This window comes from Crocuta crocuta, unplaced genomic scaffold (assembly GCF_008692635.1).
Source record: "Crocuta crocuta isolate KB4526 unplaced genomic scaffold, BGI_CrCroc_1.0 scaffold97, whole genome shotgun sequence".
NCBI lineage: Eukaryota > Metazoa > Chordata > Mammalia > Carnivora > Hyaenidae > Crocuta > Crocuta crocuta.
Window position 1 is genome coordinate 3,991,619 of NW_027531999.1, and position 18,590 is coordinate 4,010,208.

Consider the following 18,590-nt stretch of genomic DNA (forward strand, 5'->3'; position numbering starts at 1 on the left):
TTAAAAATCCCTCTAAAAAGGAGAAAACATTTGCAGGATTTTTCTTATAACTTCCGGCAAAACTGTGGTTTTTGCCCATTCTTGAACAGGAAGAAACAATATTTTGATTAGCTGAGGCTGGTTCACGTGTCCATCTTTGGGCCAAGGGTGTGTGTCAGCCCCAACCAACCATATGGAGTAGGTGATGTCTTAAGAAAATCATAATGGTACTACCAGGAATGAGTGAATGGTTTGCTAGGCGGAAACCAATGATTGTCCTCTAAAATCACAAAAGATCATTCCATAAGCATTTCACTGTTCACTAACCAAATTCAAAATCAATATCAAGGGAGCCGTCTGAGGCGCAGGGAAAAGGGAAGGTAAAAGTGAGCATTATTGTGGCACAGGTAATTTTGTTGATGATGACTGAGTCAATGAGCCCTTTGTATTAGGATAAAGACCAGGTGTCAAAATAGTGTGGATGTGAGTATTTCAGAAAAGTGTTTGCTGCTTGATGAGCATATAAAATACTTTCTTGGATGAGTAAGTTTTTAATTTTCTTATTCTATTTAGGATGTATGTTCCCAGCATATTTAATTCAGAAATCAAATTTCCCTTATCTTTTCATATCAACATTTCAAGCTTATGATCACAATTCCCATGACCCAGAAATTCTAAAATCAAAGCAATGCTCTAAAATAACTGAACAAAAGTACAATCCAAGGGCAACCTGAGAAATTACTCTGCTCATATTTTCTTTTACATTCAGGGGACTACTCATTTCCACATAAAAAGGAAACTCCTTAGGAGCACCTGAGTGGCTCAGTTGGTTAGGCATATGACTTTGGCTCAAGTCATGATCTTGTAGTTCCCGAGTTTGAGCCCCCATCGAGATCTGGGCTCTCTACTCTCAGCACGAAGCCTACTTCAGATCCTCTGTCTCCCCACTCTGCCCCTCCCCTGCTTGCTCTCTCTCTCTAAAGTAAATAAAAATTTAAAAGAAAAATCCTTAGAGACAATTCCACTGGTCTCTATATTCAAGAACGTATTTAAAATACTGCCATATTTCCTACACATTTACCAAATGTACATTAGTGAAATAAAGTAGGTTTTCCCCCATATTTTTACCTCAAGTACAAATTTAAAATATCATGTTTTCCCTTGTATCTTCACATATGGAATGAACTCATCCATTTATTCAGGCAAAATTTCTTTCAGGGCCTCATATACCGTAGGTTCTATTTCAAATGCTAGGCATAGGCTAAAAAAACAAACAAACAAAAAAAAAACAAATACTTCTTCAGCTCACTGACACAAGAAGCCATGTCCTAGAACCATGTGGTAAACACAGCAATAGGGAAATGCTCAGTCTCATGGGAATGCAAGGAAGGTACACTTCACCCAGCCCAGTGAATCAGAGACGGCTTCCTGGAGCTGAAGAGTCTAATGTGCATCTTTAGGAATAAAGTAGGAGCTAGCACACAAATCAGAGGAGGGGATTCAGCAAAGGGCAAATTCCAAGCCAATATGAGCAAAAACAGCAAGGAATGATGCTGTATTTCAAGTAACAATTTTTTTAAATTCAGCTTTATTGAAGTATAATCGACATAAAAATTCTGAGATATTTAAAGTATACATTGCGGTCATCTGCTGTTTTAATTAAGTGTCTTTTCATTATTCTTACTGTGGAGACACTATTAACCCAGATGAAGAGATCACTCACAAGCAGCGGGAAGAGTTTTCTTTTCTTTTTTTAACCTTTAACTCTTTGGGAAGAGTTTTCTATAAGATTTAGGTGAAAAAAACATGCCCAAGCCCTGAAATGCAAATGGATCTTGGCAATAGTAAACACTTAGGCATAATAAACCAAACTTTACCAAAACAAACCTAGAATGTTTAAACTCAAGCCAGTATTGCTGAAAATTAATTTCTTTTTTTTTTATGTTTATTTTGAGAGAGAAAAAGCACGAATGGAGAGGGCCAGAGAGAATCCCAAGCAGGCTCTGTACTGGGGCTCTGACACAGGGCTCTAACCCACAAACCATGAGATTATGACCTGAATCGAAATCAAAGGTCAGATTTTGCCAACTGAGCCACCCAGGTGCCCTAAATATCTTTTTAAAACAAAGAAGAAGACCCAAGCCTACCCCAACACAGCTAGCCAGAGATAGAATGCTGTTCACATTATATAGCACCATGAGTTGCTCCAAAAGTCTTAGTCATTTTTAAATACTTGGGATTATCCCTTAGCACAAACATAGAAGTCTCTGAGAAATGGGACACAAGGGAATTAAAGTCCTAAAGTCTCAGAACTCCCTTTAATCCTGTCTTGAAAATCAAAACCATCAAGAGCGAAGAAGCAATAACCCCTCAAAGACACTGGAAAAACCCTACTGAAATATCTATCCATAGCAGCTAAACAATTCCAAGTCCTGGAAAAGAGAGGCTGTAGCTGCTTATGAAACGGATCACTCAAATGTGTACACATGGAACTGGGGTGGCTGTAAGTGTCCTGCTGATGTAAAAGCATGCTCTCAGCCTACGGACCTTGAACTGCTGACAGCAATACCATTTAAAGAACGGTGCTTTATGGGGCTTTCTGCCATCATTCAAATATGTCACAACTTTCTCACACTTAGAGTGATCTTAAGGAATGGATCTATGAAGTCAGTTAAGGATGCACTTAGCACAGAGGAGAAATATACAGATTTTTGTAAATGTTCCTTCTGGTTAGAAGCTGAGGGATTTAAGATTTATTTGGTGCTGTAACACTGTAACACTGTAACCATCCACAAATAATGACTTTTCCTTATCTATCTTCATTCCAAAGGCTCTCAGAATGTGTAAAAATAATATAATTCCTTTTTTTGCAGTTGTACTTATATATTTAGTGTAGAAAACATTAAGGTTGCATAGTACAGTCAGAAGTATTCTTGATGATATTAGTTCAAATATACCAAAATATGTATTTAACAAGCACGTACTTTAAGTTGTGGTTAAATACACCTCTAGATAGATGTTTTAGTAAGTAATCCTCTCTTGGCTGACTATATTCAAATAGTTTAGCTTTACAAGAAAATACATAGTCTGATAGATACTACTGCATGCTTGTGTTATAAACTACCAAAAATATCTCAAATTCTGAATCACTAACTTCAACAAAAATGTATTCTTAGAACATTGATTTTCACTTAACATACCAGAAAGGAAGGAGAGATGGCGCCTCCCAAGGAGATGAATGCACGTTTTTAAGTTTATAATTTTAGAACCTTCTCGGGAAATCTTTCATGTGCCAACATAGGCTCACCATTGGCACTCGATTCTCACCTTCAAAAAGATATGACAGGTATAGATGATTTAATTTCCTTTTCTAACAAAACTCTCATAGAACACAACAGCGTTGAAACGTGGCAGGCTTTAAGTGAACCCCCACTTTGGGCCACAACTTATTTTTGCGTCAGCCAGCGGAGGGCCCGTGAGCATAACCAGAGTGGTAACAGGAGTCCAGATATGCCTGTTCTTTTACCAGATTTGCCGTAATCCTTGGTCCAAACTAGCAGAGAGTCAAGAGACAGGTAGCGGGAGGGTCGCCAGCTCTGGGTGCCCCTATTCTGAGCTAAGCAAACCTCCCGTGATGGTCTACTACTCGAAACTGTCCCCCACCCAGCAAGGAGGCAGGAGGGGCGCTGGGTGGATACAACCTCTGCCCACTGGGTTTTCTTCCCGGGGCTCGGCCCCCACCTCCCAACTCAGCACGAGTTACCTTTCCCATCTTATAAATCCTGGGCTACAGCTCTGACAAGATTCTGCAGAGCAGAAGGTTAAAAATAACAGCACTTGCCTCTAATGGGTTTGAAGAGTGCATTTTGCTCTGCCATGAATAAATGCTCCTCCACACGGGCTCTGCCCTGATAGATTTTCAGGCAAATTATCAGCTCCCTCTGAGGTGGCTACCTGACTTGGAGGAACACTAGCAATTTGAAAATAATAAGTCTGACGTGAGAAGTAGAATTCATCATATTAAATATCAATTTCCTAAATTCCTCATTTCAATTTTGTTAAAATGACCTAAATTAATTGAATTTAAACTGTCAAAATATCACTTTGTTTTTTTAAAAAAAATTTTAATGTTTTTATTTTTGAGAGAGGGAGAGAGACAGCGTGAGCAGGGGAGGGTCAGAGAGAAAGGGAGACACAGAATCTGAAACAGGCTTCAGGCTCTGAGCTAGCTGTCAGCACAGAGCCCGACGCGGGGCTCGAACCTACGAACCGCGAGATCATGACCTGAGCCGAAGTCGGACGCTTAACCGACTGAGCCACCCAAGTGCCACCTTTTTTAAAAAAAATTTTAATGTTTATTTATTTTTGAGAGAGAGACAGACAGATTGTGAGCAGGGGAGGGGCAGAGAGAGAGAGAGACTCAGAAACTGAAGCAGACTCCAGGCTCTGAGCTGTCAGCACAGAGCCCAACGTGGGATTCAAACTCACAAACCGTGAAATCATGACCTGAGTTAAAGTCAGATGATGCTTAACCGACTGAGCCACATAGGCGCCCCTCAAAATACTACTTTTTTTGTGGGGCACCTGGGTGGCTTAGTCGGTTAAGCATCTGACTTTCACTTAGGTCATGATCTCGCGGTTCGTGGGTTCGAGCCCCGCGTCGGGCTCTGTGCTGACTGCCAGCTCAGAGCCTGGAGCCTATTTCAGAGTCTGTGACTCCCTCTCTCTCTGACCCTCCCCTGCTCACGCTGTCTCTCTCTCTCTCCTAGAAATAAATAAAACATTAAAAAAAAAATACTACTTTTTTTGTGACAGAACAACAACAAAAAAATGGCCACTGCGTGAGGTGAAGATGTTGACTGACCTTACTGTGGTAAACATCTTATAATATCCACATATGTCAAATCATCACACTGTACAATTAAACTTATAGAATATTATATGTCAGTTATATATCAAAAACCTAGGGGCAAGGGGATGGGTTAAAAACAAAAAAGGTGGCCCAGAGAAAGAAAGGCAAGCATTATCCAGTTTTATCCTTCGATCTCGTGAAGCTCTATACTTATTTACCTGATCACACACATGAGAAAGGGGGAGCTTTTTACAAAGCTTGCTTTGGGGGGAAAATGCATTCAATCTCTCAAGTTACTGGAGCTGTTTTGGTCTTTCCATATGAGACACTCGCCAAGAATTCTGAAAGTCACTGCTGTCTCTAGCAGTCCTGTCCCCTCGTATTATGGTAACAGGAGGTGACAAGTGCTCTTCTGAGCCCTGACCAGCCCAAGCATCTTTTCGAAAGCCCTCAAATCACTGCTGCTCGTGCCCTCAGGTACCTGTCACTGACAAGGGAGACTGTGGGGCTGATAGTTTGCTGGGTGCTCAATAGATATTTTCAAAGTGTGGGTGGGTGGCCTTTTATTACTGTTGAGATTGAAATCACATATCCCAGCCCTGATGCCAATGTGACCTGGAGGGATAACGCCTGCCCCCCCCTCCTAGACCCAGCTACAACCAACTAGCCTGACTGGCTTAATATAACCTTTTCTCTCTCCCCCACCCACTCTTCTCCACCCTTTCAGAATAATGCCGAATATATAGCACAACCTTCCTCATTCTACTCTCTTCCGTATTGATGATTTACATTGTGCAATAAATGTTTACTGCAGGATTTGGCAATGTCTGCAAGAAAACCACCTGATAAGCCCCATCTTCCTTCTCCCGAATAACCAGCATTCTCTCAATTCATTCAGTGCCCTTGCCTAACCAGTAAGTGACTGTTACAGTCATCACTTCTAAACGTGTTCATTGTCAGGTGACAGCTCCAAGGCGCAGTGACATTTTTTTAAATATATTTTGAGAGAGACAGAGAGTGCGACCCGGGGAGGGGCAGAAAATCCCAAGCAGGCTCTGTGATGTCAATGCAGAGCCCAATGTGGGGCTTGAACTCACGAAACCATGAGATGACAACCTGAGCTGAAATCAAGAGTCAGACACTTAACCGACTGAGCCACCCAAGTGCCCCGGTGTAGTGACATTTTAAAAATACACTCTTGGAGGAGAAAAGGGATTAACTTTTGAGCAAACACTATCATTTCCTCCAAGCAGGTGCAAAAAGTCAACAATGACTTGGAAATCACCTCTGAAAATCTGCCAGTCATTGACAGAGTTCCATTCATATTGTCTACTCTTCAAAGCTTTTCCACATCTATTACTCTTTTGAACTCCCCAACAGCCTCTAAAGCAGGTAGAGGAAGCATTGTTGTCACTAGCTTTCAAGTATGATGCTGAGTCACAGAAAGGTTAAGTGGCTCTCCCAAGGTCACACAGCTAGTTAGAGTCAGCCCAGGCAGCAGAAATCCTGGCTCTGCTAGCTCCCAAAATAAATCATTTTCCTCACCACAGATGCAATTCTCAAATTCCATCTTCTGGACACTAATGGCTGCATGACACTTTCCATGAATGTCCTCCTATCTCTAATTACTTGCCTATTTAAGCCCAAGTAAATTCCGGAACCTTTTTTCAACTGATCTTCTCTAATGTATAGCAACATAATGAGCGTGCTTATATTCTATCACATAATGTTTCTGCTATAGTTGTTTTGGGGCATTTTAAGTGGTGTTATATTTGGTCCTCAGGATTGTACTAACCTTGTCCCAAAAGTACACTTTAAAAAGCAAATAAGGAGGAGAAGAAAGTCTGAAAGGGCCTAAAAGGTACATCCAAGTCTCCCAACTTGGGAAATGAAGAACCTTTCCATGTATTCTGTTCTGTGTATTCTAAGCTTTAAACCATTTTGTTCTTAAACCACAGTTTCTGTGTCATATTGGGAACTGTGACCATCAGAGAAAGGAGATGGGGAGTGTGTGCTGGTAGTGAAACGTTCCCTCACGGAAACATTTAGAAGAAAGGTTGTTAGGTTCATCACGTGGGGGAATTTCACGACTGCTCTTTGACACTATAATCACCCGAAAGGCTTCCTTCACCACGTCATCATGACATTCAAAAAACTGCCCCCCTCCCAGAGCACAGGCCACCAAGTGTCCTTCCAAAGACCCATTAATGGGTCTTTCTGACTAATAGAGTAGAAAGTTCCCATGTCATGTTTCTTATCCAAAGCACCAAAGCATTTCTGGATGATAACACTCATCAATGCTGCTGTCCATGTGGCTCTTCCAGCTTGCACACTGCCACAAAATGGTACGAGTCTCCCTATGGCCTTCACTCTCAAAGACAGTCCATAGCTGCCCACTGCCTCTGGGATAAGGTCCAAATCCCTCTACCTGGTACCTATGACTCTAACACAACCCAAGGCTACCTTTTCGGTTTTATGCCTGGCATTATTCTGTGCTTGTACAGCTCAAGTTTTCCCACTTCACACCAAACACCCTGAGGTTTCCCGTGTCTTATTTGCTCAAGTAGTTTCTTCCACTTGGAGTACTCTGTCCCTTCTCTGCCCATTTGATTCCTGTTCGATGGCAAAAGTCAGCTCAAAAACTTACTTTGCCACAATATAGCTAATTATACACATGCCTTCTCTCTCCTTTTGAACTATGTCATACAGTTCTTAATGCAACAAATTTACTCATAGTAGAGGCTCAATAAATTTGGTTGGGTAAGTGGATAATTCTCATGCATCCACACCACAGTCTCATGAGGCAGGAAGGGTCTCATTGGCAGCCCTGCCCGGTGTCAGTTGGTAAATCAGTAGAACATTAGCAAGGGCACTGGCTTTTTTGTAGTTTGCTCTTTGCAACTGGTCTGTTTTCCTCTAATGTGTGCTGCAGGGCCTTAATACTCTTGCCCCCATTGAATATACATGTCCATCATCAGCATAGTTAGAAAATGTTGTCCTTATGATTTACAAAGTTTTAAAGCAATGATAGTACAAACATGTTTCCTAGAAGATTTAAAAAAATTTTTTTAATGTTCATTTTTGAGAAAGAGAGAGACAGAATGTAAGCAGGGGAGGGGCAGAGAGAGAGGGAGACACAGAATCTGAAGCAGGCTCCAGGCTCTGAACGTCAGCACAGAGCCTGATGCAGGGCTTGAACTCACAAACCATGAAATCATGACCTGAGCCAAAGTCAGGCACTTAACCAATTGAGCCACCCAGGCATCCCTAGAAGATTTTACCATTTTTACAAGGCTGTGTGGTTTAGCAGTCAAAGAAGAGAAATCCCAAATAAAAAGTCAAGATCTCAAATGGAGGACAGAAGCTCACCCTATAGAGAGAGATTGGCAGCCCTACTTCAGATTCCCAGAGCACATCCAGCGTGGCGACCTTAGTCAACAACTGTGCTTGTCGCTCCTCTGGTGTGACTGGAGATCTGACCTAATGAAACTCAGCAAGCTAGGTCACCGGGGCCGCTGAGACATGAGTCTGCATTTCTCAAGTTGGTGTAACCGAATCAGAGCCGTGCCCGGCCGAGGGTGGGCCAGAAGCTATCCGGTAGCCAAGGGCACTGCTGGGGCTTTAGAATAACAGCACAAGGTTGTAATCGAATGCCATCCCGGGACATTTAGCCAGTTAATCATCTCGATCAGCCATCTTTTATTCATAAACACAGAGGAATGATGTTCTCTTTGCCACTGACTTTGCCCCTTCAGGTTACACCAACACCCTGCTGCCCTGATGCTCCCCTCTGTGTCACATAACGTGCACCAGGCATTGTCACCAGCGCTGTCGGTAGGAATATTTGACTGGGGCAAACCAAGTGCTGATGCTCCCGGAGCTGGAGTGAGCATTTGTGGTTTAAGGGCAAGGCTTTAAGTAGCTCTTCCCTGTACCTCATTAAGACCATAAATCCACCGACCCACGAGACAACCATGTAATGTGAGGCAGGAGAAGGCCTTACGACCCCATAACCTTCACTGTTATCCCAATTACCCATCTTATTTCAGCCTTAAAGAAGAAGATTCAAAGGCTACGGTTATTTGTTTTATGTCTCAAATGTTGAAAACTCAACATTACCAAATCCATCAAACTTCATCACGGAGGAGCCCAGCTACATTGCGAGGCCACACACCACCCTCTTCAGTGGATGTGTGTTCACATTTCTCCTTCTGGACCAGGGATGTTAACAAATTACTTGTGGGCCTGGACTGTGTTCTATTCCTTACTCTGCCCCTGGGCTCTACCTCATCACTTGACACCCAGGTAGCCGACTTTATATAAAAGAGATTTGGAGTAAAATTTCTGGGTTTTGCCCTCACTGGTTACATTGCCTTTAGGAATCTCTCTGGGCCTCAGTTTCTTCATCTATAAAATCTGAATAATAATAGTACCAACTCATATGATGAATGCGATAATTAACTGCATTAAGGCATGGGAGGTATTTAAATAAATGTAAATCTCAGCTGTTTTTGCATTGTCTTGAATTTAGCTATGATCCATTGCTGGGGGAGGGGGAAGGTTTACGGATCCTTCATTCATGACCTTGGTTCACCTGTAATAAAGGAGAAATAGTACACACTATATCTTCTCTTTAAGGTCCACGTCTCTAGATTAGTGATTTTCAAAGTGTGGTCTGGGGAACTCAGGGAATCCCCAAAAACCAAGACCCAAGTCTTTAAGATCAAAACTATTTTTGTAACAGCACTAAAATGTTATTTACCTTTTCATTCTTATTCTTCCCGGAGTGTATGGTAGAATTTTCCAGAAGCTACATGTTATGTGATGATGTCATCACTTGACATTTCTTGTTTATGAGTGCTTGTACATTCTTACGTGTGTAAATTTTTTATATTCCTCAGTTATTTCTAACACAGTAAGTAGCAATAGCTGTAACCCACAGAAACCAATCTCTTCGGGCCACTTGATAATTTATAGGCATTTAAAAAGGTCCTGTGACCAAAAGGTTGGAGACTCTCTGCCAGACAATCTCAAGTTAAAGTCTCCTCCATTTCAAAACCTGTAATGTGAAAATACAAAACTCTTTTCTGATCTCTGAGACCCTGCCCAGAGAGCCAGGGTCCTGAAACTGCTTTGCCTGCATTTTGCCATTGTGTGTTTTAGACTGTCCAGCTCCGATCTCCCCGGCGAGGAGTGGCTGTGGAGTTTTGAGAAGCACGGCCAGCGCCACTCCATGATTAGAAGAGTCAAGAGGTTCCTGAGTGCCCACGAACACCCGTCCAGTCCCAGGAGGAGAAGCTATGGCAGGCAGGCCAGCGACAGCTCCATGTTCTTCCCCCAGAGTGGTGACGTCAGCCCAGCCAGAGATCTGCTGGATGTCCCCTCGAGAAGCCCCCACCGTGCCTCCGCTGCCCAGAAGCAACCCTGCTCCCCAGAGGGGAGCCCCAAGCTGTACTCCAGCCTGGGGGAGCTGTCCACAATCAGGGAGACCAGCCGGACAAGCACTTTGCAGAGCCTGACTCCACAGTCCAGTGTGAAGGTCTCCCCCACCAAAATGCCGCAGGTCCCCGAGGTACTGATCACAGTGGCCGAGGCACCAATGCCACCATCACATGGCTCCACCGCCTCCATCCAGAGCGCAGACTTTACTGGAGTTGAGCCAAGCAGGACCGGACAGCAGGAGGTACCCGGGGGATTGAGTCCATTCCCCTCAGAGAAAGGGACACCTCCTAGGGACCCCAGTCCCCAGACCAGTTCAGCCACAGCTGAGAGAAACGTCCTCACATTAGCCTCCGGGGAAGACCCTAATGATAATGACAAGTTCCCAAAACCGTGGAGCCTCCCGGGTTTCCTGGCGCCCAGCCACGCCTCCCTGGCAGGCCTAAGTCCAGACCCCATGAGCTCTGAGCCCGTCCTTTCACTTGACACAAAAACATCCTCAGAGTCCAGTGGAATCAACATCGTGGCTGGCCCTCGAGCCTCTCCTGATGTGCTGTACTTATTGGAAAACCTGGATACCAAGGAAACCGATATCATAGATTTTAACAATGAGCAAGCTGAGGAATCACCCAGAGGAGTACCAGAAAGGCCCAGGACCTGGTTCTAGCCTAGATTCTTCCTTTCCCAGAAGTTCAGCATTAGTTCCAGAACATACCTAAGGACTGCTCAACTTTTTTAAAAGCCATCACACTATATAAGCTACTTAAAACTGAAGGGCATTATGATCCTGAGTTTCTGAGAACCGAGAAAATGAAACACATTCACATCATCCATTACAAGGTGACTTTCATGGAAGTTACACAGTCCACAGTGACATAACTTAACCAAATAAGCAATCTTAAAAATATATACATGACTGATAGTTCATAGATTGTTAGCTTTGTAGATAGATAGCCCAGGCCCCTGTTTTTGCCTATAGGGAGACAAAGAGTCTCCCCTCCCTCCTTTTTTTCTTTCTTATGGTCTTTAATTATAAAGAGAGGGAGATGGATGGCACAATGCCTCAAAAGCCCCTACCCAATTACAACTCTTTGAGGCTTTCTAACTGGCTCACTCCAACTGTCTAGAACTATTACCACTTCTTGATTCTTAAGCTCTGTCAGCATCACAACCTCCATCTCCCTTCAATTTCCTTTTCTCTGCTTTCTTTTTATTCTCTCATCTGTTTGTCCTTCCCTCCGACTCTGTCTCACCTTTCAGGTTGTAATATTTTCTCTTGCCATGTCTGCTGCTTACTTCTTGCCACGGTTTTTAAACCACGAGGCGTTGACAATGCCTCCTATGGGGCAATCAAAGATGTCGGCAAACCCAGGCTGACACACGCCAGCCTCCCAGTGGAAGGGACGTGGGAGGGGTCGGCGCCCCACCATACCCGCGGCGGCCATTGCTGTTCTTTCCATATCCACTCTTTGGTCTTAAACACTGGAGAAATCAGAAGGACAAGGAACCTGCATAGCCAAATGATATGGAACCAAAGAATAATAAGGCTTAAGTGTGTTTAACTTGAACTCTTAAAGCAAAATTCCCAATCATGTCCCAATCTGGGACCAGTTACTGTGTCTTCCAGGTTGTTTGGCATGAGGTAGGATCTTGGAGCTGGGAGGTTAAGGGGGTCCAGGCTTGCACGATGGGGACGGGATGTTGCCCACCTCCCTCCAAGGGGTTGTGGGGATTGCGATTGGTTGGGGCCTCCAACTGTGTCTGGAAGGCCATGTCTTAGGAGTACTGCTGTCACCATTTCTGTTGAATGATGACTCTTGACTGAATATGACTTAAGAAATAAAGTAACCCTTGTTGCTACCCTTTATCGAGTGCTCACAGTCCAGGCAGCAGTGTGTAAAGTTCACAGAGAATCTCACTAATCCTCACAGGAATCCTATGGGTCGATATACTATTCTCTCCATTTTATTTTATTTTTAAGGTTTATTTATTTATTTAGAGAGAGAGAGTGAGCAAGTATGGGAGGGGCAGAGAGGGAGAGAGAGAATCCCAAGCAGGCTCCACACTGTCAGCACGGAGCCCAATGCGGGGCTTGAACCCAGGAACCGTGAAATGACCTGAGCCAAAACCAAGAGTTGGATGCTTAACCAACGGAGCCACCTGCATGTGCCATGTTCTCTCCACTTTAAAGATGAAGAAAACAGAGCCTTTGGAAATGTAAAGTAGCATGACTAAAATCACCCAGCCAGAAAGTGGCAGAGTTCAGATTCTAACCCAGGTTTATCTGACTCAAGAGCCCACACTCTCACCCTGTGTGCTCCCTCACTGTGCTGTGCCATGTGTAAGGTGCTGAATCTGCCAGCAGTTTGTGCGTAATTCCAGAGGATGCCCCACAGAAGCCATACCAGCCCCATCTCCAGCCCCTCTGGGTCCTCTCTGCTGGAGTCTATCCAGCCTTTTATGCATGCACACAGGGGGGCGTCACTCCCCTTCGAGCCAGCCTGATCCTCTTCATTTTTCTGAAGAAAGCTGGCAGAACCCCTCCTCACCCCTCCCAACTCCTCCCAACATGCAATGTTATAATTAGCACATATTTGCAAGACGTTGCATCCAACTGGGCCGCCCAGCTGCATGACAGCAGTGACATTTACTTTAACTGGCTTTTCTCAAAAGACTAAAAGGAAATAATATTGAAAGAAATACTACTCATTGATGTTTCTCTATTTTGCTTGAGAGCATTAGTACCTAGGAAGGGACCAGTATTTCCAAAGCATTAAGTATAAACTAGACAATCAAGCCCTGACATAACGGAGGTGAGAGGCAGGAATTCTAACTCTCCTCCAGCCTCTTACTGCTATTTTCTTGGCTGTTGCAACTTAAGGCCCTCTATTCCCTTCTCTTTGGCTTTATTTATGGCTCAAATTCAAATAAATTTCCACTTCCTTGCTTTTGAAATATAATCAATTTTTGTTCATAAATTCAAGGTGATAAATGATACACAAACAGAACCATACGTTTTATGGAGGACTAGGAGAGTGTTCATTCATCTCTGTGTCCATCCATCCCTTATGCACCTTTGTCCAGAAAATTATTGAATCTCCTCAATATTTCATCAGACTCTGAGGTGGCCTCCCATTTCTTCCTTGCACTGGGAACTGAATAATGACTCATTCAATGAGCCCATGCGGTTGAATACAGCTAGAGTCACGTCAGCAATTGACCAGATCAGACGAAGAAATCCTCTATTCATTCTAAAATGAGTTTTTACCCAAGACAGTCCCAAGTTGTGAAAACAAAATGATTTCTTCCCTGGTGCCTGATTTCATTGCCTGCCTAACCCTTTTTCTCCTGAGCTCTGGAAACTTCTACCCTCTGCGTGAATGGTCACATGGCCTGGCCACTTAGTCTTTTTGGCTTGTCCATTCTAAGAACAGGCTCATGCATTAGATGCAATCCCCCAGCCGGAGAATACAATGAGGCCGAGCCCCATCTGTGCCTTCTCTCTCTGCCCTCTGGAGGGAGCTGTGCCCCGATGCCCGCCCACAGGACAGTGAAGGTAAAGGCCTGTGAGCTTTTTCTCTGTCATCTAAGAATTTAGGGATGATTGGCCCTCCACAAAACAAAGAGGGATGTTCTCTCCCCTCTTGAATTGTCCTGTGCACTTCATGGCTCACCACCTCTACCACTCCAGGCAGCCACAGCTAGCCTGACAGTGTGGCTCACAGAAAGGTGACAATAATATATCCTATATATATTATTGTTGCAGAAAGGGTGATAATAATATATTCTACCAAATATTACATAAGAACGAGTGCCAGGGCCCTCTGGGTGGCCTAGTTGGTTAAGCATCCAACTTCAGCTCAGATCATGATCTCCCAGTTTGTGGGTTTGAGCCCCGCATCAGGCTCTGTGCTGACAACTCAGAGCCTGGAGCCTGCTTCCGATTCTGTCTCCCTCTCTTTCTCTCTGCCCCTCCCCTGCTCACACTCTGTGTGTGTGTCTTTCTCTCTCTCTCAAAAACAAATAAACATTAAAAAAAAAAAAAAAGAACCTGTGCCAATAAGCTGCTAGATAATGGAGAGAGACCTGATCCAGCTTCAGCCTCTATATATGTCTCACTTAGGACCAAACAAATAAACCATAACTTCTAGAGAAATAATTTGGCATTTTATTTTGTGGAGAAAGGAAGGACTTTTTAGTAGAAAATTGTTACAGAGGTAGAATGTCTACCTCTTCCCCACAGACCAAGAAACCGCATGAATTTCCCAGCACGTCCAGGAGAGTACCATCCGGGAACTGGTGAAGTCCTGGATGAGGTCACCACTTGGACTTTTATTCACAGTCATTCATGAGACATTAGGCAACTCCTGAGTCTCAGACATTCAGCCTAAGCTTGGTGGTGGGACTTAGGGCCCTGCACCTCCCACATCATCTGTCACTGTCCTCTGTGGGTTTAGGGAAATAATGGTTGGCTTGTTTGTATGTTTATTTGTTGCCTTTCATCCCCAATCCTATTCCCATCCCAACTGGTTTTTTTTTAGAGAATTCTTTTTTTTAAGTTTATTTATTTATTTTGAGGGAGAAGGAGAGAGTACCAACAGGAAAGGGCAGAGAGAGGGGGATAGAGAAAATCCCAAGTGGGCTCCATGTGGTCGCCACAGAGTCCTATGTGGAGCTCAATATCACCAGCTATGAGATCATGACCTGAGCTGAAGTCAAGAGTCAGATGCTCAACCAACTGAGCCGGCCAGGTGCACCCTCAGCAACTACTTTAATGTGTTTAACTTTTGTGTGTAAACATTCTTCCACAATGTGTATTTGGGTGCAAGTGTTTTCAAAGTATGTAAATGCTTTTATATTACAGGTCTCATCTGTTTGTTTGTTCACCTCAAGTACGATGTTTTTAAGATCCTCCCTTCCAAGTTCGCCTGGGTAACACCTCTCATCCATTGCTTCTTTTTTTTAAATTTTTTTTTTATAGTTTTTATTTTATTTTTGGGACAGACCATGAGCAGGAAAGGAGCAGAGAGAGAGGGAGACACAATCTGAAACAGGCTCCAGGCTCTGAGCTGCCAGCACAGAACCCGATACGGGGCTCGAACCCATGTCCTGCAAGATCATGACCTGAGCCGAAGTCGGACACTTAACCGACTGAGCCACCCAGGCGCCCCTCATCCATTGCTTCTAACTCCCACATGTTCTGAGATGTCTTACAGCTTCCTCATCCATTCCCCTATTGCCTCCACGCCCTCTGCAGTGAGCTGCCTCAGACGCTTCCTTTACGGCCCCATGGAGCATCATATATCCAGGAGCAGAGTCATGGGGTCACGGGGTCTGGATATACCACGTACTGCCAGATGTGCTCCGGAATCACACTGCTGACTGGTCGCCCGCAGCACATTCTTTCTCCAGCCCCACCTTCCCGCCCCTTGCTTGGCACCACCTATGTTTTGAATTTTTCCAGTCTAACAAGTGCAAAATGACCCCTGATTGTCATTGAATTGGCATTTCCTTGCCAATGAAACAGTATTGATCCCTGCAGGGTATTTATCAGGTCATTTACTAATGACATTTAGCACCCCTTCATATAATTCTTAATTCTTTTGGGACATCTCTTCTGAACCTCCTCGAGAGAAAGAGAAAGGAAAGAAAAGAATCCAAACTAGACCCAAAGTTAACAGACCTGGAAATCCCTGTCAAATGTGACCATAGCCTTAGCTGGGTGGTCTCTTAGCTGTGCTCAAGTAACTTGATTACTTGACTTCAGTTTACTTAGCTCTAAAATTAATGGTTAGGGGCGCCTAGGTGGCTAAGTCAGTTAAGTATCCGACTTCAGCTCAGGTCATGATCTCATGGTTCGTGGGTTCAAGCCCCACATCAGGCTCTGAGCTGTCAGCCTGCTTAGGATTCTGTGTCTGCCCCTCTCTCTACCCCTCCCCCTCCTCATGTTCTGTCTCTCTCTCTCAAAAATAAATACATATTAAAAAATAATAATAAATAAAATTACTGGTTAGATTAAGTGATTTAAGGTCTTGGATTCTCTTCATAAATTGTGAGGTGTCACGATGCCCATTTTACACATAAAGAAACTGAGGTTCAGGAAGGTAAAATAGTGTACCCCTGCAACAGAGCTGATACTTGGCAGAGCTGGGGCTCAAAATCAGGTCTGCACATTAAATATGAGGCAAATATATCATTTCTCTGAGGGATAGCCCAAACCTAGAGCCTATTTCTCTATAAACACATTTCTTGCAGGGCTCCTCATAATCCCTGCCTTTGCTGGGACAATTTAAGCTCTTGAGTTTAATATAAGATTGGGTATAATATAGGGTTGTCCTTTGTTAAAGCTGGTGTGGTGCCTGAAACAAGTCTGTGGATCCAGGCAAGACCACCAATTCCTCCTCCTTTGTGCCCATGTGAGGTGTGTAGGTGTATCCTTGGAATAATGGAATTGTATGCAATGTGTATGACACATATGAATTCAGCTATGCAAGTTTGACCAAAGAAAGAGAAGCACTTGTATATATGTATAAAGAAAAGACCCTATGGGGCGCCTAGGTGGCTCAATCAGTTGAGCTTCCCACTCTTGGGTCATGATCCTAGGGTCGTGGGATCAAGCCCCACGTCCGCCTCCATGCTGATTGTGAAGCCTGCTTAAGATTCTCTCTGTCTCCCACTCTGGGCTTCTTCCCAGCTCCCTTCCATCACTGTCTCTCCCACTAAAATAAAAAAAGACCCTCCTCACTTCCACCCTCCTCCCACGGAACATACACCTAGTGTGAGTGGGAGATGGAAGACAGGAATTCCACTCAATCAGCCTCAATTCCAGTGTGCGGAGAGTGAGTCTGCCATGTAAAGGCACAACAGTAGAATTTCTCAAACAGTTTGGCTCCTAAACACAAGCCAAACATCATCTGCTGTTCAAATGAAAAACTTCCAATGACTTTTAGCATCCGGGCACATAGGCTTCCTGAGAAAGATACTAATAAAGTGCCCAATGCGATACCTCCCTAAGAGATTCTCAGTGCTAATTTCCACTCGACCAATTTTCTCATTCTGTGCTGAATTTAGGGTCTAACCTCTGCATAAGCTCACTGTGATATGTTCATTACCCAAGGATTTATACTGGGGCATCCCAGAAGCACAATGGACAGAGTGGAATGGTAGAAGTATGTACAATAATTTTAGTGTCTGAGACAGAGGTAGATATAGGACTTTGGTCTGCAGTGGCAAACTGGTGGCCTGGATCTGATTTCCTGATAGCTCTTACTCATCTAGGATTCTCCAGTTTACCACAGTCTCCACAGCTCCCTATTGCCCTGCGCTGAGCCTGCTTCACTCCGTTGTTGCCTACTTAGCCCTGGTGGTATCTTCAATTGGCAAGCATTTTACTAAAGCATCGGCGTCTCCATCGGCATGAGCTCCCTAAACTGTGCAAACACAGAAAGAATAAGAAGGTGCAAAGCCAGTAAGGTCAGGTCATCTTTCTAGTTCCTGCTATAAACTCCGGCAAGCCCATGCTACCACGTAGACACCAAAAAGCTGTATTCGTTCCTCTTTCTGACCTGCTTCTCTGGGTGAACCGTACACTCAGAATTCTCCCTGGCTCAATGACCGTGCAAACCATCTGTGACGCGGGGACTCCGGCACTAGCCAGCCATGCTTGACCAGGCCCCGTTGGCTCGGGCCTTACAGGAATGTCCCATCCGGACAACCCAGGAACACCGTGTCATTTCTGTGTCATTCCCACTGGGGAAACTCTAGCCTCTCCACTCGGGTCTGCGCGGCCACAGCTGCTATTCGTAGTACCCGGCAGGCTGGCTGCCTCTTCCGTGGGCGGAGGCCGCCTGGAGCCCTCCTTCTATTTCCAGCTACTGACCTCAGCCTGAGGTCAGCCTCGGAGCAAACTGCATGGAACACGGAATAATGGGGGAAGCTCCACAGAGACACGAGATAAAAGGATACGGAACTTTTAAAAGCCAGGTTCACTCCTATAAGGAAAAGGGCAGGTCAGTGAGCAGAACAGGCAGCTAAGCCCTAGTTGGTAAATCCTTTTGGTGTGGGGAAGAGATGGCTGAGAGGAAGATCAAATCCCTTCACTGCTTGGAAAAGCCTCTAACGGCCGTAAGGGACTAAAAGGTGATTTTTAAAAACGTAGGGGCAGAGGGGCATCTGGGTGGCTCAGTCAGTTAAGCGTCTGACTTTGGCCCAGGTCATGATCTCGCGGTCTGTGGGTTCGAGCTCCACATCGGGCTCTGTGCTGACAGCTCAGCCTGGAGCCTGCTTCAGATTCTGTGTCTCCCTCTCTCTCTGCCCCTCC

The 18,590-nt window shown here is 44.4% G+C and overlaps 1 protein-coding gene across 1 annotated transcript in view; it reads left to right on the forward strand.

Annotated features, from left to right (window-relative positions):
- BEST3 (bestrophin 3) overlaps positions 1 to 10,937 on the forward strand; it is a 35,757-nt gene extending 24,820 nt beyond the window's left edge. Inside the window, exon 9 of the mRNA XM_077775234.1 lies at positions 9,995 to 10,937. Coding sequence (XP_077631360.1) covers positions 9,995 to 10,937 — 943 coding nt within the window. The remainder of the gene's footprint in view (positions 1 to 9,994) is intronic.
- The last annotated feature ends 7,653 nt before the right edge of the window (positions 10,938 to 18,590 follow it).